This window comes from Phalacrocorax aristotelis, chromosome 3 (genome assembly GCF_949628215.1).
Source record: "Phalacrocorax aristotelis chromosome 3, bGulAri2.1, whole genome shotgun sequence".
NCBI lineage: Eukaryota > Metazoa > Chordata > Aves > Suliformes > Phalacrocoracidae > Phalacrocorax > Phalacrocorax aristotelis.
Window position 1 is genome coordinate 30,532,897 of NC_134278.1, and position 21,931 is coordinate 30,554,827.

A 21,931-nucleotide genomic window follows, 5' to 3' on the forward strand; every position below is an offset into this window, starting at 1 on the left:
TTCTAAAGTTTCTACAGAGACTTTTTTGTTATTTTTTTTAAATACAAGAAATACTTTTAAATGAAAATAAATAGACAAACAGATTTTTTGGAAAAAGCAGTATCCTCCCATCAATCAGCTTTTTCTTTTTCCCAAAATAAATCTTCCTCATAGTTAGGATTAAACACAAATCTTATGATTTAACAGACCATAAACAAGGGCTCTTCCGGTCAGTCTGATCATCACATTTCTGTCTACAGCAAGTACTTTATAACAAATCTGCCTATAGCATCAGGAAATATTTTCACAGCAAAGAAAGATAGTTAGTCCTTAGATGGTTTCATTTTATTCTTCTCTTCTCTTCACTCTGCAGTAATTGAGGGAAGTAACCCTACTATATGGCTGTCTCTTCTCTACATGTGATCTGTTGTCCATTGCTTGAGATAAGGCACTGAGCTAGAAGGATCTCAGTGTAATCATTATTTCCTAACACTTCTTCCATCTTACATTTCCTGGAAATCTCTGGAGTTTGAATGAAACTGTACTTTTTGTACACACACGCATATATATTTCCCCTTCCGTTGCCCCCAGCATATCATTTTACTGCAGCCTTCAGGCTTTATTACTGCAAAATTGATTGTACCTGGATATTAAAAAATTTCCAAAAGTGTAATTTTAGTCAATCTGCCATATGTTCTCTCCTGGACTAGTGGTACATTAAACAAGTAGATATTTTTTTTTTCTTAAATAAAAAACAAAAAATTCCCTCCTCAAAATAAAAATATCAGAATTTCAAGAAATATTTGCTGAAAAGTCCAGAAGAAATTTTGAAGATAAAAAATGGAAAAGTATGATTAATATGAAAGAAGCACTCTGTTTAATTTAACTGCTTGTAGATTTAACTTTTACTTACATTGTAGATACTTTTAAATATTCCTTCTGAAGCAAATGCTTAAAATCCTTAGATTGCCTATTACCAGAACCTAATACCTTTCTTGGTCTCCAGAATATGAGTTCTCCTAATTTATTCAGAGTCAGTTCCACTATGTTTCCTTTTATTAAATTCTGCTAATCTGGCTCCTGACAATCAAGCATTATTTTTCTATTCCGTAGGTGAGGCAAGTACTGTTAAAGCAATTTCTGAAAAGTGAACATTGTAGAGAACCATATAGAAAATATATTTCTACAGATGGCTATATTGCTCAGCATCTAAAACCCTACCTGCATTGCCTGCTAGCACCAGTAACTGAAGAGTAATTTAATTTCTTATTTTGGAGATTAATTTCACAAAACAGTCCTGAAGTTCACAGATGTCACTTGTCTTTTGCAACTGTAAACACTAAATTCCATCCTACTTTTCCAGATCATTTCACCAAGGTGGTGTCAGACTCAGTTTTATCATGTGTAGTCTATTCCACCATTTAGAAAGTGGAACCTTCTGAGTGGAACTGGGTGCAAGCCAGGCCCTTGCAGGACACTATGTACTGTTTTCCATGGATATTTGTCCAGGAAACTACTGCTAGAATAATTGAGTATCATTATCTTGTCCACTTTACATCAAGCCAGAGCAGGAGCATTGTTTCACTAGATTCCTTATGATCACTACATGAGAAACTGATCTATTTCAACTTTTGTAAGAGCTTTTTACTTTTGCCATTTTTATTCTTGTTATGGGAAGAAAATAAATTGGCTTGAAATTATTCACTTCTGGCAATTTTGGCTAACTAACCCTCCTTTTTTTTACTTTCTTACAAATAACATATTTCCCAGAAGCTTTAAATGGATTGATTATCAATAGTTTCCTTTGATAAATAAAAAGGCTTTATTTCTGAATATATGAATATATATAATCATATAAGATATAAAATAATGTCTGCCTTTCCCTACTTTTTCTATCTTCACTATCCTGTGCAGGTTCTCAACCATAAACACCTAGTGATTAAAGAACAGCCCCCTCGCATTTTTTTTGTGAAGTTCCCCAGAACAATCTGAGTATTTTCCTTCTTGTTTGAATGTTGAGTTTACAGTTTACCTTAACCCAAAAAGGCATAACTCGAAAACACTGACAAGATCTGAGGCCCATAAGCCTCTTTTTACACATAAAGTCATTAAAGAAATTGACAAAAAAAAACCCAAAACAAACCCACACACAAGTTGTTTTAATGAAGGCATTTAAAATCTGTTTAAAACAAACTGTCAGTGAGGTATTTGCAATATGGCAGAACTGCAAAGTCAATCTCTAATCTTAAAGTCAGGCATCACATCATGTCACATGCATTGCAAGCAACAGAGATTTGCTGAAGAGCAACTTATTTGCAGGTACAACTTCAAGGTTAACCAGAAAAGCTTTACTGAATATTTTCTAGTTTTCAAGACCTTTTAGGTGTTTTTTTTTTCCTCCTAATACATCAAGCTTAAAGACTTTATTTATACCAATCTTCCATGATTTATGTGATTGCCTTACTTTTACAGATGAGGAAACTGTAAACTTGCACAGCATGTAATGATCAGGACAAGCATGAAAGCAGCAGGTCCTGTAAACACTAAGTATGCCTTGAGTGCATAGATACTTCCATTCAGAAGGTTGGAACTGCCATCCTGATTGCAAATGTAACAGAGTAACTCGGGACCATTTAATTCATAAAAAGAGGAAACAATTTCCAAGTAAATGATGCAAGTGGAGCTCAATAATACAGTTCGATACAACTTTAGTACCATAAAGATATGGATAGACACTGAGAGGACTTTTCAGAGATGGTTCAGTTCCTAACTCATATGGGAATTATTTTTAACTAACCAAGTGTGTCTGTTTATATTTAAACTGAAAATAGAATTTTAAAAAGATATATAATTGAATAGTGTTTTTTAACTCCTATGATTCCTTTTAAAAAGAATAACCATTGGACAACAACTTGAAGCTCCTATAGTTACTGCTACAATTTCAAATCTTTTCTTAGCAAATGCTAATGGAACTTACGATTTTGTAAGCTTGCTGACAGAATTTTGAAAAACTAGTGTTTTGAGATAAGCAATGAAATGGCTTGATAGGACTTAGCAATGGCCACTAAAAATAACCACACGTCTTAAGATGCCTCCACATTTGTGATTTTTTGGGTCAGAGGTGGGCTTTTGATGTGAATAATGTCTCCAGGATTGTGGTGGAGTTCCCATAACTGGAGGTTTTCTAGATGTGACTGGACAGGGTACTAGGTCTTCTCACCTAGTCCTCCTTTTCCGTGAAAGGTTGGACTAGATGGACTTTCAAGGTCCCTTCCAACCTGGTTTGTTCTGTGATTCTATGGTTCTATGATCTACACCTAGTATTTTGCGCTACAGTTGTTTGTTATTACCATTGCTCTTATCAATCATCTGTGAATTCCTCTTAATAAAAATATTGGGGTTTGTAGCATACATCTTATATTCAAATGGAACAAGGGTATTTTTTTTTAATTTCTTCTGATGTCTTCCTAACTGAATGGTAGAAAAAAAGATAATACAAAGTGACTAAAGTTAATCTTGTTGGAAGTCATTAATTTAAAGATGCCAAAATTTTGATTTATTTGGAGGTCCTTCATAATTCTAGGTACAGGGCAGGCAGGTTTCATCCTGATTACAAAGTTAATATTAGATTTCGAAATGTAAAGGAAGATTACCTCTGTTTTAATATGTTCACATTTCTTTTTTTAATCTTTATTTTAAAATAATTTAGAATTAAAATAATATTAAAAACAACCTTAAGGTTTTAACTGTTGTGCTGGGAAAGAAAAAAACCCAACACATTAGTATCATTATACATTTATATAGAGATAAAACAGCCTTGATGACTTAAATTTACTTTTTGTTTATTAAGAAAGTATTAAAAATAGTACCATTCTTTTCAGACTGTTGTGCCGAATACATGGAGATAAAGCAGTTCAGCACAACTAATGTATCATTAAAAAAGAAAAATACACAAAAGAATGCAAAAATATATACTTACTTTCCAGCCACAAAGAATATATGAAGAATTAAATGATTAATTATGTAATTTACTGAATAATATAAACCTTTAATTTCAAATTATTACTTACACTACTTCAAAAAGTATTCAAATATATTTGAATAAGGCCTTTATTTTTTCCAGTAAGCAAATTATATTACTTTAATGATCTATAGGCTAAGAAAATAAGTAAAATCCAAACATATCACTCCTTTATGTTAGCTTCTGTTCCCTTTCCCATTAGAAAATCTACTAATTATTCACATTATGCCCAAATTAAGTGCCTCATAGAGTGAGTGTGTATAGATACATATATATATTATTAAATTTTTCCAATATGACATTTATGATGGCCTATCAAGTGTTTGTATGAATAAATTATATATGTCTGAGGGCTTTTAGGCAAATATTACAGTAAAATGTTTTAGTAGCTCCCATCAGCACCCTTGGCACACCATCACTTCCCATCCTAACTAGCCATAATGATTATTGCATCATTATGGTGTTATGCCGTGTACAATAAATTTGCACTCAGTATGACACTTTAAATCATAAAAATGTTAAAATTTACCAGATGCTGAACAATTTAAATATAAACCTTTGAGCCAACGACTATTTCAGTGCTACATTTCATATTCATTTGTGTGTACCAATGGTCTTCAAGGTGACATAAATGTTGATTGCTTCTTTGTAAACACATTGCCTGCTCTGCATTGTATATTTTTATGGTGAATATATTTCAATAAAAGAATTGATTAAGCCTTTGAAACACTTGCTATCATGTTTGAGCAGCTGTTTGAAAGGGCTATATGGCATTGTGTACATAGCTTTCAAAATAATTATCATAATAAAAAAGTGCAACTATATATTACTTTATCCTGTATTGAAATCTCAGTAATTCAAGGGCCTGGGTCTGTAGTCCACCCTGATGTGAATGAATCCTACCCAAACCAATAGTTTAACTGAGAAGGTCATTAAAGGGAAGTGAGAAGGATTTATTAAAAACATCTGGGTATATAATGGAATCTCTTTTGGGCAAAGCATTGTCAGTATCTAACTTAAAGATTTCTAGAATACTTTGAATGTACATTAATAAAATTAACTATGAAATTCTGTGAGCAGTTAAGAGTAACTTGCAAGGAGAATTTTGATTTTTCTAACTGCATTTTCACCTCTCATTGCAATGCAGTTAGTCTTGCTTTAGTTTTTTGGAGGTTTTTTTTTTTGTTTGGTTGATTATGGCCTTTATTTTTTTTAATGGAAACGAATCTCTTGTCATTCTTTCAGTGCACTGATGTACCATCAGCCTTCTCTCTAGTACTTTTTAAACATTCAAGGATATTTCATCTTAAGTTCCTACAAGTTTCACAACTTAGGAGCAGCAAGTATCGGATAGAAGGATGCATCAGTGAGTAAACCAGTAAAGAACAAGAAAGGCAGAGCTCAGACATTACAGTTTGTCGGACAATGACTGGATTAGTCACATCATACGCTTTTGGATGTGCTTGTTACACATGAAAGAAGAAGGTTAGCATGGGAATATATCAAGAATGAGTACTTTGTTTAGGAAACCCATGGGAAATGAGGCTTCGTCAGCTCAGTGCTCTTAGAATAACTTGTTTGATTTCCCAAAAACACTGGCGGTCATATATATCACTTTATCCTACCTCTGTGTTTCCAATACATAGTGATAAACATGTGTAATTAAATCCATGAGATTTATCCATACACAGTGCTCCTGGGGCACAGCTTATATTGTAGAATAGGCAGGCGTCAATATCCACTTCACATCTTTCACCTTCAAAACCTGCACCACAAAGAGAATGTTTAATCACAGTTCATTCAGAATATTGACATTATGTCTGTTCAGGGTGTTAGCAGTTAACACCACTCTACTGGAGAAATTTGGCAGTTTTATTTCCTAAACAAAGTGAAAAAGTGGAATTTTTCATAAAAATGTTAATTGCATACACTAAGATATATTGCTATTTTTATATTGCTGTTGCTTAGCCTTAAACATTTGGATGACATTTTCTGTGTTCTGTTTAGAAAATACAATAAACTTCCAATGACTGACCTGTAGGGCACGTGCACTTAAAATGATCTTCATAGTCAGTGCATGTTCCTCCATTCTCACATGAATTGGAACCACAGTTATCTATTTGCACCTCACAGAACTCTCCTAGGGTTGAAAAAAAAATCCTAAAAAGGTTAAGAATTAATATCATGTTGTTCAAAAAACCCCATGAACCATATTAATAATATTGTAAAATAACTATTGCTTTAAGTAATCTTTCTGGAATATTGGTTAGAATTTAAAGAACTTGTGTAAGTTCTTTAAGCTGGGACTCCTTTCCATTTAAATAATAATAATAAAAGATAATCTCAGGGTCTTAAATAAAAGGTCAAACCAAACTCTTTCATAATTAAAAAAAAAATAATTTCAAATGGGCTCCAAATGGGGTTATACAGCTAAAAAGGGAGGATTTTAACTGAAAATAATTATTCGAAATGGAGGTAATACCTTTGTGTTTTCTTCTATTTTTTACTTCTGCATGAGTCATCCCTGATCTCTACTGAAGACTTCTCATTCCATTATGTATATATTTCATTATGTCTTCTCTGGGGTCCATTTTGGCTAGGAAAAAGCTAGTCCACATTTGTTTGGGGTAACCTTTAGTATCATTCCATTGAATAATTACTTGGTCATTTAGCTGAAGACTTCTTTTTTAGCTCAGCGGAAAGAATTAACTGAATTTGTACCTGGACAGTTCTAAAAAAATAATGTACTGAAGACAAATATATCTCTGGCAATGTGACAAGAGTCATTAAGAATGTCAGCTTTACCTTTAGTCTTGGAAAAGCTGTTAGATTTGACAAAAAAGAAAACACATCAAGGTTTTCTCCTTATTCTTTTTGGTACTGAAAACAACATAATGAATTCTGTGTAAAGGTTCTTGAGATTTTTTTTCTTGTTATTGATGTGCTATTGTTCATTTTTCTATTATAATTTTTTTAATTTTTAATTTATTATTTCTACAGCAGGAGTTCAATTTTTTTCAATTTTAGAAAAGATGAATTGAGAAATGAAAAATAAAACAATATCTACTATTGAGAAAACAAGAAGGAGGTGGAGGACTTTTGAGAAGTTTCAAAGAGGAAAACTTCAGAAAGAAAATAATAGTAGATTACTGATGGTTTTGCCATCAACTTGTTTGTAATCAGTGCTACTTCCCTCAGAAAAAAATGGAAGATCTGTACAGGAGAAAACTGGGAGAGGTGTACAAGAAATTGGGGTCATTTCTTTAATCAGACGGTATGTTCTGTAAGATGTGTCAAAAGTAAGTTTTCTATTGGAAATTCTTCATATGGCAAAAAAATTTATATTTTTACTTCAAACAATGAAAGTTTTTTAAAATTTTTAATCAACCTTCCTTCTGAACTAAAGCCAGACACATCAGGAGAATATGAACTAATAGTACAAAATATGGTAAGAAATTAAAATATCTGTTTCAGTGAAGCATTTCTGCCAATTTCATTCACTTTCATCCACACCCAATATAAAACACTTAAGCTTTGAGAAAAATACACTGCATCTTTCAATATACTAGAATGGAGTGTCAAACTAATACCTAAAGATTGCTTTTTATGCAATTCTATAAATGTAAACAGTAGTATACTTATTAAGGCATTAATGCTGTCATTTGTTGGACAGAAATCTGTGTCTTGGGCCAACATGTGCTGAAGCACATGTACAATCTTGTATATTTAGAGGGAGGTTGACCAGCATGCTATACAGGTTTTTAACGCTTATTTTGCTCCTCAGCTAAAAGTAACCCAGTATTAACATACACCAATTTTTCAATAGCCAAGAGTATATCTTACTGTAAATTTTAAAGCTTATTGAGTTAGAAATAATTTTAAGAATATTATTACTGTAAAATTTAGAAAATAGGAAATTAGATATTTCTTGTTGTTCATTATTATAATATAATACGTTAATATACATGGACAACATGACCTTACATTTGCAAGACTCTCAGTTGCTCACTTTGTATTGACGCTAATGGCAGCTGTATGTATCTGTATCTCTGGGGAGATACCATCATCATTAATACTTTCAGAAAGCCATGTGATGAGCCAGGACAAGAGTTATAATATGTAACTTTGTGTAATATTGGTTGGCAAAAAAACATGTTAAAAACATAAATAGATATTTTAATTGCAAAATCAACTGAATGTTTTGAGGAAGTTGCTACTCCTAGGAAATGTGGGGTTTAAAAAATTTTTTTCTTAATGAGGTCTGGAAGGCAAAACAAGGGGGAAAGAAAACTGAGTATAAACTTCAACTCAATATGTATTTTGGATCCATTTAAAAAATATTTATTCATGAGGGTGGAATTGTCTTGTCCAAGCAATCCTTATGAATAAATATTAGTACAAACTCACTTAAAGAATTATTTTGCTATAAATCTGATAGCCTTGTAATGTCCGTATCCTTGAGGCGAACTGTACAACTTTTCCCTGCCACAATGAGGTCAAGAAAACCTAGTAACTCCAAATTGTTATAAGATTTATCAGAATCTGAATACTGCTGAGAAATGCATAATTTATGGTATTAAGATCTGATTAAGTGTTAAATGGATGTCAGGAGAGATCTCCACAGTAATCCACTTAGCTTTTAATGCCTAATTATCACTTCATAGTGAGTGAGGGCTGAATAATTGAGAAATGCAATACTAAGATAATTCAAACAAGATTTTTGTATGCAATTAAACATGTTATTCTTCTATCAGGAATAAATTCAGAGGGTTCCAGGAACAAAGGAAAAAATAAAGAAATTATACAACAGAAGAGGGAGGGAAAATAATTTGATTAAAGAGTTTACTGTAGTAATGTTTATTTTTAAAAATTACCTTATGCATTTTTTACCTAAGCAGGTGTTCTTAAAAGATACATTGTTTAATTACAATTTCTGTGCCCAAGATATCGGTGAAATAAAGTGTGACCACAAACGGGCACAAACTGAGGTTATGTGTGAACATCACAAAACACTTTTTTTCTGCAAGGGTGACCAAGTACCAAACAGGTTACCCAGAGAGACAGTGGTCTACATCCTTGGAGATATTCTAAAGCTATCTGGACATGGTCCTGGGAAACCTGCTGTAGGTGACCCAGCTTGAGCAAGGGACAAGTTGGACAAGATGACCTCCAGAGGACCATTTCCAACCTCAACCATTTTGTAATTCTGTGATTCATAGAATCATAGAATATCTCAAGCTGAAAGGGACCCATAATGATAACCAAGTCCAAATCCCTGCTCCTCGCAGGACTACCTAAAACTAAATCATATAACCAAGAGCATTGTCCAGATGGTCCTTGAACTCTGACATGCTTGGTGCCATGACCACTTCCCTGGGGAGCCTGTTCAAGTGACCAACCACCTTCTCAGTGAAGAACCTTTTCCTAATGTCCAATCTGAACTTCCCTTGACACAGCTTCATTTCATTTCCTTATGTCATAGAATCATAGAAGTGTTTAGGTTGAAAAAGAGCTTTAAGATCATCAAGTCCAACAGTTAACCTAACACTGTCAAGTCCACCACTCAACCATGTCTCTAAACACCATGTCTACATGTCTTTTAAGTACCTCCAGGGATGGTGACTCAGCTACTTCCCTGGGCAGTCTGTTTCAGTGCTTGACAACTCTTTTGGTAAAGAAATTTTTCCTAATATCCAATCAAAACCTCCCCTGATGCAGCTTACAGCTGTTCACTCTTGTCCTATTGCTTGTTACTTGGGAGGAGAGACCAACACTCACCTCACTACAACCTCCTTTCAGGTAGTTGTAGAGAGCAAAAAGGTCCCCCCTCAGCCTGCTTTTCTCCAGGCTAAACAACTCCAGCTGCCTCAGCCACTCCTCAAAAGACTTGTACTCCAGACCCTTCACCAGCTTCGTTGCCCTTCTTTGGACACACTCCAGCACCTCCATGTCTGTCTTGTGGTGAGGGGCGCAAAACTGAACACAATATTCAAGGTGTGGCCTCACCAGGGCTGAGTACACAGGCATGATCACCTCCCTGCTCCTGCTGGCCACACTATTCCTGATACAAGCCAGGATGCTGTTGGCCTTCTTGGCTACCTGAGCACACTGCTGCCTCATGTTCAGGCGGCTCTCAACCAACACCCCTAGATCCTTTTCCTCCGGGCAGCTTTCCAGCCACTCCTCCCCAAGCCTGTAGCGTTGCATGGGGTTGTTGTGACCAAAGTGCAAGACCTGGCACTTGCACTTGTTAAACCTCATACAGTTGATCTCAGCCCATCGATTCAGTCTGTCCAGATCCCTCTGTAGAGCTTTCCTACCCTCAAGCAGATCAACACTCCCACCAAATTTGGTGTTGTCTGCAAACTTATTGAGGGTGCACTCAATCCCCTCATCTAGATCATTGATAAAGATATTAAACAAGACTGGCCCCAACACTGAGGCCTGAGGAACAACACCTGTGACCAGCCACTAACCGGATTTTAGTCCATTCACCACAGCTCTTTGGGCCAGGCCATCCAGCCAGTTTTTTACACAGAGAAAAGTACACCTGTCCAAGCCATGAGCCTCCAGCTTCTCTAGGATAATGGTGTGGGAAATGGTGTCAAAGACTTTACTAAATTCTGTGTAGACAACATCCACAGCCTTTCCCTCATCCACTAAGTGGGTCACCTTGTTATAGAAGATCAGGTCAGTCAAGCAGGACTGCCCTTTCATAAACCCATGGTGACTGGGTCTGACCACCCACTTGTCCTCTATGTGCTGCATGATGGCACTCAAGCTGATCTGATCCATAAGTGTCCCCAGCACTGAGGTCAGACTGACAGGCCTGTAGTTCCCTGGATCCTCCTTCCAGCCCTTCCTGTCTATGGGTGTCACATTTGTTCTCTCCCTGTTTAGCCAGGACTGCTGGGAAGTTATGGAAAGTGGATTGGTGAGCACTTATGCCAGCTCCCTTGGTACCCTTGGGTGGATCCCATCTGGCCCCGTAGCCTTGTGTGTGGCTAAGTGGTGTCTCAGGTCACTAACCATTTCCCCTTGGATTATGGGGGCTTCATTCTCCTCTCCATCCCTGTCTTCCAGCTCAGGGGACTGGGTAGCCAGAGGACAACTCTATTATTGCTGGTCACCAGAGAGAGAACAACACCTCTCCCTCTTAAGGGAGTTGGAGTCTGGGATGAGGTCACCCCTCAACCTTCTCTTCTCCAAGCTGAAAAACCAAGTGACCTCAGGTGCTTCTCGTAAGTCTTGCCCTTGAGATCTTTCACCATCTTTGTTGCCCTCCTCCAGACACACTCTAATAGTTTGATGTCCTTCTTATATTGAGGACAAGCTGCACACAGTACTCGAGGTGGGGCCACACCAGTGCAACATAGAGTGGGACAATCACCTCCCTCAACTGGTTAGCTATGCTGTGGTTGATGTACCCCAGGACATGGTTGGCCCTTTTGGCTTCCAGGGCACACTGTTGACTCATATTCAACTTGCCATCAACCCAAACCCCCAGATCTCTTCCCATGAGGCTGCTCTGCAGCCTCTCATCCCCCAGTCTGGATGTATTAACAGGATTGCCATGTCCCAGGTGAAGAATCTGGCACTTCAATACACTTCAGTTCTTGAAGATAGGTTTGGCATTTAAGTTTTTCCTGTCAAGGATATCTCTAGCTTACCATGACTTTTCAAAGATGATAGTGACCTTATGATGGCATTGGCCAGGTTCCTCAGCACCCTTTGATATGTCTCTTCTGGTCCCATGGACCTGTATGTGTCTAATATACTTACGTGCTCCCAACAATATCTTCCTGTACTATGGGTAATGCTACATTCTGAGACTGTCTGCTACTAGACTCAAGGAACTGAAAGGCAGCTGAGCACAAACCTCTGAAAACTGAAGCATATAAAACAGTTTACTTTGCATTGTACCCGCTGCCCCACTGAGCAGAGGGACCTTATTTTCCTTGTCTTTTCTTTTGCTACTTATATACTTAGAGAAAACTTTCTTGTTCTTCCTGATTCTTGCTCATTTCATCTCCAGCTGAGTTTTAGCTTTTCTAAGTCCATCCATGCACACTCAGGTAATGTCTCTATATTCCTCTCAAGCACCTCGTTCCTGCTTCTACTTTCTGTGCACTATAGGATGAGACATTTAACTACATTAGCATACTAAACATGAAAAAGTATAACTTGCTTCTCCTCTGGAGATGAGATCCAATGGCATTTTGGATCTGATGGGTGGAGATCATCCAATAATGACTGGGAAGAGACCAGCATGGCTGAGCCAAGACATGTTGGCCAAACTAAAGAGCAAGAGGGAACTGCACAGGCAGTGGGAACAGGAACAGGTGTCCAGGAAAGAATACAGGGACGCTGCCCGTTTGTAAAGGGATGGGGTCAGGTGGGCCAAGGTGCGGCTGGTGTTGAACTTGGCAAGGGATGCAAAGAATAATAAGGGCTTCTACAGGTATGTCAGCCAGAAAAAGAAGGTCAAAGAAAGTGTTCCCCCGTGATGAACAAGAATGGTGACCTAGTATCAACAGATGAGGAGAAGGCTTAGGTTCACCACAACTTTTTTGCCTCAGTCTTCTCTGGTAACCTCTCTCCTTACTCCTCCCAAGTCGATGGACCACAGGACGGAGACAGGGGGATGAAGCCCCTCCCACTGTAAGGGAAGATCAGGTTCATGACTGCCTGAGGAACCTGAACATACACAAGTCTATGGGACCTGATGAGATGCATCCCAGAGTCCTGAGGGAATTGGCTGATGTAGTTGCCAAGCCACTCTCCATGATATTTGAAAAGTCATGGCAGTCAGTTGAAGTCTCTGGGGACTGGAAGAAGAGAAACATTGTGCCCATCTTTAAAAAGTGTAGAAAGGAGGACCCAGGAAACCACCAACCTGACAGCCTCACCTCTGTGCCTGGGAAGATCATGGAACACATCTTCCTAGAAGCTGTGCTAAGGCACGTGGAGGACCAGGAGATGATTTGAGGCAGCCAGCATAGCTTCACCAAGGGCAAGTCCTGCCTGACCAACCTAGTGACTACATCAGTGGACGAGGGAAGAGCTACGGGTGTCATCTATCTGGAGTTCTATAAGGCCTTTGACATGATCCCCCAGAGCATCGTTCTCTCTAGACTGGATTTGATGGATGGACTGTTCAGTGGATAAGGAATCGGTTGGATGGTCACATCCAGAGGGTAGTAGGCAATGGCTTGATATCCTCAGGGGTCTGTACTGAGACCAGTGCTGTTTAATATCTTCATCAATGACATAGACAGCGGAATAGAGTGCACCCTCAGCAAATTTGCAGATGACACCAAGCTGAGTGGTGCAGTTGATGCACCAGAAGAATGGGATGTCATCCAGAGAGACCTAGACAAGCTGGAGAGGTGGGCCTGTGACAACCTCATGAGGTTCAACAAGGCCAAGTGCAAGGTCCTGCACCTGGGTCGGGGCAACCCCCAGTATCAGTACAGGATGGGGGATGAAGAGATTGAGAGCAGCCCTGTGGAGAAGAACTTGGGGGTACTGCTGGATGAGAAGCTGGACATGAGCCAACAATGTGCGCTTACAGCCCAGAAAGCCAATCATGTCCTGAGCTGCATCAAAAGAAGTGTGGCCAGCAGGTTGAGGGAGGTGATTCTGCCCCTCTACTCCACTCTCATGAGATCGCACCTGGAGTGCTGTGCCTAGCTCTGGGGTCCCCAGCACAGAAAGACATGGAACTGCTGGAGTGGGTCCAGAGGAGGGCCATGAAGAGGATCCGAGGGCTGGAGTACCTTGCCTATGAGGAAAGGCTGAAAGAGTTGGGGTTGTTCATCCTGGAGAAGAGAAGAGAAGGCTGTGGGGAGACCTTATTGCAGCCTTTCAGTACTTAAAGGGGGACTATAGGGAGGACAAGGGCAATCTCTTTAGCAAGGCCTGCTGTGACAGGTCAAGGGTTAATGGTTTTAAACTAAAGGAGTGTAGATATAGACTGGATATAAGGAAAAAATTTTTTACAGTGAGGGTGGTGAAACACTGGCACAGGTTGCCCAGAGAAGTGGTAGATGCCCCATCCCTGGAAACATTCAAGGTCAGGCTGGACGGGGCTCTGAGCAACCTGATCTAGTTGAAGATGTCCCTGGTCACTACAGGGGGGTTGGACTAGATGATCTCTAAAGGTCCCTTCCAAACAAAACTGTTCTATGATTCTATGTTTGGAATCCATGATGCACTAAAGTCACTACATATTTCTGGTGTGGGTACCAGCCAGCTAAGAAACGAATAAACATACTTATGTCTGTACCTGATTATAAACTTAGTAGTGCATTTAAATAAGCCATAACAACTAAGTCCTTGTAATTCTAAAGCAACTAAAATATGACATTGGTGAAGAACTCTCAGTGGCATGGGAGCAATCATTTAAATTGACTTTGTGACTAGAATAAGGAAAGGTAGCAAATGCAAGACAAATTCTGAAAGGAAACATGAGGGGTTTTGCCATGTAGTACTGCAATGCAAAACTGCCACCGACAGCAGTAGGCCATAAGCTTTGCACTGAGTTTGCCAGGCACCAAGACTGAGTCTCATCAGGCTTGATCTGCCTTTCCTGCAGTGACATTTTAGTTGGCTTAACTGTGACAGCAGGGCTTTTTTTATAATTTTTTTTTTTTTTAATCTTTGTATAGTACAACCATAGTTTCACACAGATAGTAGTAACAAGTAGTTATTCATGTTGAATGAGATTTACAACTCTAATGCAATGCTGCAAAGAAATGCAGAGCTGGTACGATACCAGAGGCCTTGAGAAGTGGAGACACAGGATGCAATATGAGGAACACAGGCATGGGATGATAAAAGATGGGTCATAGGTTTGACATTGGAGACCCCATGGGTATAAACAACTTGCTAGTGGTCAGTTAAAGAATGCAGACCTGGAGCTGGACAAAACTGCCCTAAGTGTAACAAAAAGAACAAAGAAATAGTATTTAACATATTTAAAGCTACCAAAAAATATAAATTCAGATACAAAATAGAACTGCAGCCCAATGAAGAAAAAGTATAAATGCATTTTAGTAGATGTATAGAAATGACCCCAAGTGGTTCCTAGAGAGATGAAGAAACCACCAATATGAACATCATATTCTTCCCAGTGAAGGCCTGTAGGTTCTGTAACGCTGCCCCTAACACCACCACTTGAAGCCACTGACCTTAAGACCCAGAGGAGAAAGGAGAAGGGTGAGTATAATGTCATGAAAAGGGGCAGAAACTGAAGATTGTGTAAATCCCAATTTAAACTGCATTTTTATTCATTTTCTGTAGCAATAAAATCTGGCCCTATAATGATTAACATTTAACATTTCAGTTACATTACCAATAAATTCTCGGGTTTATGGGTACATAAGGTGTGCCTCTCCCTTGCCCATAACCAAGAGTTCAAGCATAATAGAATCAGCTAGAGATGTACTTACTAGTAAGTCTTATTTTACCAAATAACTTCCTCAACGTCCTTATAAAGAATATAACTTGCAGCTGCCTTCCATACTACAGAGTGTAGAAAAGTCAGCATTGCTAATAAGTGTGTTTCATTTTTAACTGACCCAAACATTTTAAGCTCTAAAATCATAATTTGCATTCCTTAGGACTTTAGCTGAACTTGTAGATTGTAGAGATATTTTTAGTTTTATTTGATCTGCTTTGGTTATTTTTGCACTTCTGCTCTCAGTTTAATATTATAAATTTTTTTTTGCAGAAACTATGTAACGACCAGTATGCTAATGAAGAGTACATAAAGATAATCTACACTAAGCATTTCCTATTCCCTATTTTATATGGCAACAAGCTTATTTAAAAAAATATATTACATGACCTAACACTTTCCAGTGCACAAGTACTGGGACTGAATCATAATTCTTTCTTTTCTCCTCTAAAACAAAAGTTATTTTAGAAGGCTACAACTGAAGAGTATTTTTTTATTTTTTCTGTTTTTGAATGTAGATATTTTATAACACTCAATTAGATTTAGTGTGTATGTGCACACGTGTGTACATGTAGGCATACACACAGACCCATTAATTTTTGACCATTTAAACCAAGAAGCTAGTAGGAATATTAAAAAAAAAAAAGTTATTTGGCAGAGCATGAGCAGTTAAGATTCACCTTCTGAAATGTGGCCCTTTACATCCATGCTATTACAATTACAGGCCATGAAAAACTCTTAACTTTCGAAGTATGATTTGTCTCATCCTGAACTCTACATCCAGAACAGTTCAGATGATTGGAGACTTTAAAATTTTCATTGCTTTCCACAGAACCAGCAGAAAGCACAGAGTGACAAGCCTGGTACAGATGTTTACAGAGGTTTTCATGGATTCTGAATATTTCATAATTTCTCTGTGGAGTTGTGTAGAACTGTGCAGTATATATATTCTTAGAGAAATCTAGGTATAGTAATTAATATTCGTGCTTCTCAAAGTAAAGTAGTTTCAGTTAATGAGAAAAGAATTTTAAAAAGCAGAAATAAAGAACTGATCTGACAATTCACACATGTAGGTGTTAAAAGCTTTTGCCTGACTGTAACCCAGACAGTTGAACAGTCAAGTTTAAATGACTTCATTTTAACATTATAATTTGAAAATTCTATTATAGGCTATATGAAAAAAATCTGTCTTTAATAAATTAGCTATCATAAATACTAAAATGAAGATTTATTTAGGATCAATATAGGTAGTTTTTCAGTCCTCTTAGAATAAAATATAATTGTATACTCATAAGAAAAGAAAGTTGTCTTGACTCTCTCTACAGCTAAACCTGAAAAACAGCAGCGTATAATTCATCCCACTGGTGGAGAGATTTCTGCTAAAGGTGGGTTGAGGATGTTTACAACTGGATAATCTCCACTGACTATAGATGGAATCTAGGCAACCTGATTAGAGTAAATTATTAACTTTTAGATTGCTAAAGATACAACATACTGAATTAATTCATTATTTATCACTGTCTATCCCAAAATTTAATTACAAAAATAATGAATGATACAGCCATCTGAAATGGCTGTTGGGTTCAGAATGTACATATCTATCTACAGTGGTATTTGGAAAATAATTTATGATTATTATTTCTGTCAAAATTTACAGTCTTAATTTCTCACTTATTTTACTTCCAAAATTCCTTATACCTCCATTTTAGGGTAGTGTTTCACAACCCCCTGTGAAGGAGCGTTATTATTCTGTCAGGAAGGGATTATAGAACGTAAATTAAAAAAAAATGTTATGTTAATAATTTCCTAATGACACAGTTTTTCTAATTAAGATCTAAAGGTAATACTTCCCATTAGCTCCTGAAAAACAAGAATTTGCTGGGTTTGGAGATAACAGTTCTGAGACTGGAACTCATAATTTACTGAATCTGATTAGGTGAAAGATATTAAGCACATTTACACCACACAGAGGACCAGTGTTCTAGAAAGCTATTTCTCCTCTTACAAAACCAGTGTAAGCTTTTGAACATGTCCCAGTTAGTGAAAGCAGCCAAAGTGAAACACGTACATTAACTAAATACTGTCCCAGCTTCATAGACTAATAGACTGTGAAGTCCCAGCTTCATAGACTAAGTGGATCCAAATTTTAATAGAAACATTTTTCAGTTGAAGTGAACATTAGTATGCTTATTCTCAAATTTTATCAGCTAGCATTTTTTTTATTTACATGGAGCTGGATTTAAAGCTTTTTGAAAAGATCAGAAAAACTTCCACTGGTCACATTCAGCTTAAGACTTAGCCCCGTTGTCTACAGCTGCATGAATTATAAACATGGGCACATATTCTCAAATGTTAAATATGCAGTTAAAATTTCACCTTCTACTGGTTTAGAATGAAATGAATCATTCAAGGCCTCTTAGGAATAATCCTTCCTGAAAGTTCCTCTCTAGCTGTTGTTTTAGCACACAGTCTTTAGCTGAACTACTTGTTCCAGAATGTCTTTAAATTTGTTTGAGATATACTTTATTAACCTTGGCTCCTAAATGAACTCATTATTCTTGAACATACAATTTGACTTTTGACCATCTAATAGATTATCTGTCCTTTCTCTTAGCAGCCTCCAGGATTTAGCTGGAAATCTAGCCTTAAAGATTCAGTCCTTCGCAAAGCCTTTTGTAGACCTGTCTTTCAAACAGTCTCTTATTCTCTTTTGGGGGGGTTGTTTCTTTTTTGCTTTGTTATCAGTCAAAGTGCCCTTTGTATGTCTTGTTAAAAAATCTTGTTCATGCACAAAACCCAACAGGATACTAGAAAATATGCAAAATATTGTTCATGCTTGGAACAGAGAAATTTCCCCTAGTTTTATCCCCTTTCACTCTCTTTTAAACTCTTCCTTATCTGAAGGGAATTAGTCATTCATCATATGTGAAATATGAAGAAACACAGAACAACCGCTCACAGAGAGAGTGAACCTTCCAGAATGAGAACCTTACCCAGCCTGGACAAAACAACACAGCAGGTTCCACTACCCTCTGGATCCCACAGATCACCTAACCATCCTACAGAAACTCTCCAAGGGACATGAAGGTGCTCCACCTACACAAGCCAAACGGTGAGAACGCAACTAGTAGAGCACTGATATTTCTGTATGGGCGCTTATTGGATTAATTTTAGTGTTGACAAAAGTGGCAAAGAATTGAGTATTGCAGGAAGGCAGTGTGCTCACAGCTGTACCAACAGCTATCTCAGACATGTAACTCTCCTAACTGGGTCTCTTCCTCAGCCAGATACCTGCTCCAGATGCCATCATTCTTCCTCTACCCTTGCTATAAAAACAGACAGTATAGTAGGGTACTTAATAAAAACTTCAGATTTTTAAAATAATAAGTGGTTTGTATGAGCCCTCCTATGATACCAAGAAAAAACATCACAGGTGGTGGAAAATTATACACATTTTCAATTAAATAGAATAATATTTTCTTTATGTAGTTGTGCAGTTTTTCACATTTTCCCCTTTTGCCAAAATTGTCTCTGCTTCATAAGTTTTTCTAACCATAAATATCTCAAAAGAATATTTTTGCACTTACATTTGAGTTTTCATAATCAATGTCACTCCAATCTTTAGAAATGTTTCAATGTCACTCCAGTCTTCAAAAAGGGCAAGAAGGAGGACCCATGAAACTGTAGGCCAGCCAGCCTCACCTCCATCCCTTGAAAGATGATGGAGCAGTTCAGCCTGGAGGTCATCTTCAGGCATGTAGACGACAAGAAGGTTATGAGAAGTAGTCAACATGGATTCACCAAGGGGAGACCATGCTTGACCAACTTGATAGACTTCTATGATGGTATGACTGGCTGGGTAGATGAAGGCAGAGCAAAGGTTGTTGTGTACCTCAACTTCAGCAAGGCTTCTGGCACTGTCTTCCATAACACCCTCATAGACAAGCTGAGGAAGTGTAGATTAGGTAAGGGGACAGAGAGGTGGATTGAGAGCTGGGTGAATGGCGGAGCTCAGAGGGTCATGATCAATGGGACGGAGTCTGGTTGGAGGCCCGTAAATAGTGGTGTTCCCCAGGGGTCTGTACTGAGTCCTGGCCTGTTCAATATAGTATTCCATGACCTGGATGAAGGGACAGAGTGCACCCTCAGCAAGTTTGCTGAAGATATCAAGCTGGGAGGAGTGGCTGATACACCAGAAGGCTGTGCTGCCATTCAGTGAGACCTGGACAGGCTGGAGAGCTGGGCCGAGGGGAACCTGACGGAATTCAACATGAGCAAGTGCAAGGTCCTGCACCTGGGGAGGAACAACCACATGCACCAGTACAGACTGGGGGCTGACCTGCTGGAAAGCAGCTCTGTTGAGAACGACCTGGGAATGCTGGTGGACAGCAAGTGACCATGAGGCAGCAATGTGCCCTTGTGGCCAAGAAGGTCAATGGTATACTGGGTTGTGTAAAAAGGAGTGTGGTCAGCATGCTGAGGGAGGTTATCCTCCTTTTCCTCTACTCCGCCCTAGTGAGGCCACATCTGGAGTACTGTGCCCATTTCTGGGCTCCCCAGTTCAAGGCAGACAGGGAACTACTGCAGAGAGTCTGGTGGAGAGCTACAAAGATGATGAGGGGACTGGACCATCCGTCTTATGAGGAAAGGCTGAGAGACCTGGATTTGTTCAGCTTGGAGAAGAGAAAACTGAAGGGGGATCTTATCAATACCTATAAATATCTGAAGGTGAGGTGTCAAGAGGATGGGGCTAGACTTTTTTTAGTGGTGTCCAATGACAGGAAAAGAGGCAATGGGCATGAGCTGAAACACAGGAAGTTCCACCTTCATATGAGGAAAAACTTCTTTACTGTGAGGGTGACAGAGCAGTGTAACAGGCTGCCCAGGGAGGTTGTGGAATCTCCTTCTCTGGAAATACTCAAACCCCTCATGGACACAGTCCTGTGCCCCCTGCTCTAGGTGTACCTGCTGAAGCAGGGGGTTGGATGAAATGATCTCCAGAGGTCCCTTCCAACCCCCACCATTCTTTGATTCCATCATAAGAAATTCAGCAGAATGTATTCAGTAACCTCAAATCACCTATAGGGCAAATCTATTTAAAAAATGTACATTCCCCACTTACTTTGACTTTTTGAAATAAGGACTTCTCAATGGTATTCATAAGAATTAAGTTAATGTTTTTTTAAAAAAAGCATAAAAATGGTGTGTTTGCAAATGTAGGTAAAAATGCTATGAGAAATGACTGTTTTCTCAAAGTTGAGTGAACCGACTATGCTAAGTATGGAAATAGAATCATACAATGTCTTGATCTGGAAGGCACCCACAAAGGTGATCAAGTCCAACTTCTGTCCTTCCACAGAAGAACCCCAAAATTCATACCTGTGTATGAGGGCATTGTCCAAGTGCTTCTCAAATATTGCCAGGCTTGGCGCTGTGACTGCCTCCCTGGGAAGTCTGTTCCAGTGCTCCACCACCCTCTGGGTAAAGAACCTTTTCCTAATATCCAGCCTAAACCTCCCCTGGCACATCTTCCTGCCATTACCTTGGGTCCTATCATTGGTCACCAGAGAGAAGAGATTATCGCCTGCCCCTCCTCCTCCCCTTGTGAGGAAGCTGCAGACAGTGATGAGGTGGCCTCTCAGTCTCCTCTTCTCCAGGCTGAACAAACCAAGTGACTTTAACTGCTCCTCATACGGTTTCTCCTCTAAACCCTTCACCAACTTCATGGCCCTCCTCTGGACACTCTCTAGTAGCTTTGTATCCTTAATGTACTGTGGTGGCCAAAACTGGACACAGCACTGGTGAGGCCACACCAGCGCAGAGCAGAGCAGGACAATCACCTCCCTCAGCTGGCTGCAATGCAGGGCTTGATGCACCCCAGGACATGGTTGGCCCTCTTGGCTGCCAGGGCACACTGTTGGCTCATGTTCCACTTGCTGTCGACCAGAACCCTCAGGACCTCTCTGCAGAGCGGCTCTCTAGCCTCTCATTCCCCAGTCTGTGTGTACATACAGGGTTGCTGTGCTCCAGGTGCAAAATCCAGCACTAACCCCTTGTTGAATTTCATACAGCTGGTGATTGCCCAGCTCTCCAGTCTGTCCAGATCCCTCTGCAGGGCCTCTCTGCCCTCTAGAGTGTCAACAGCTCAGAAAGAGCAAGAGAGAGACAACTGTTAGAAAGAGACTTTTCATATGTTTGGCTGGCTGGTAGCCTCTACATGAAGGTCATTAGCAAAGAAACAATCCAACTAAGAGGAGCAAGAAAGCATTTGCCTTGGCTCTTATTTTTGTTTACCTTAAAATGCAGGTGATTGCAAACATTTCTCTCCCTCTTTTCAAAATTTTCCTTGAATAACTTCAACCATGCTTGAGAGACTGAATAATATTCAGTTCCAGCACAGGTCAGGTGAAATGTTAAAAGGGAAAATAGCTTTTAACCAGATGAATTTCAAACTTTCAAACATTCAGACT

General features: G+C 38.7%; 1 protein-coding gene across 1 annotated transcript in view; it reads right to left on the reverse strand.

Moving 5' to 3' along the window:
* EYS (eyes shut homolog) overlaps positions 1–21,931 on the reverse strand; it is a 944,860-nt gene that overhangs the window by 829,778 nt on the left and 93,151 nt on the right. Inside the window, exons 7-8 of the mRNA XM_075087034.1 lie at positions 6,036–6,140; positions 5,626–5,765 (exon numbers count right to left, since the gene is read on the reverse strand). Coding sequence (XP_074943135.1) covers positions 5,626–5,765; positions 6,036–6,140 — 245 coding nt within the window. The remainder of the gene's footprint in view (positions 1–5,625; positions 5,766–6,035; positions 6,141–21,931) is intronic.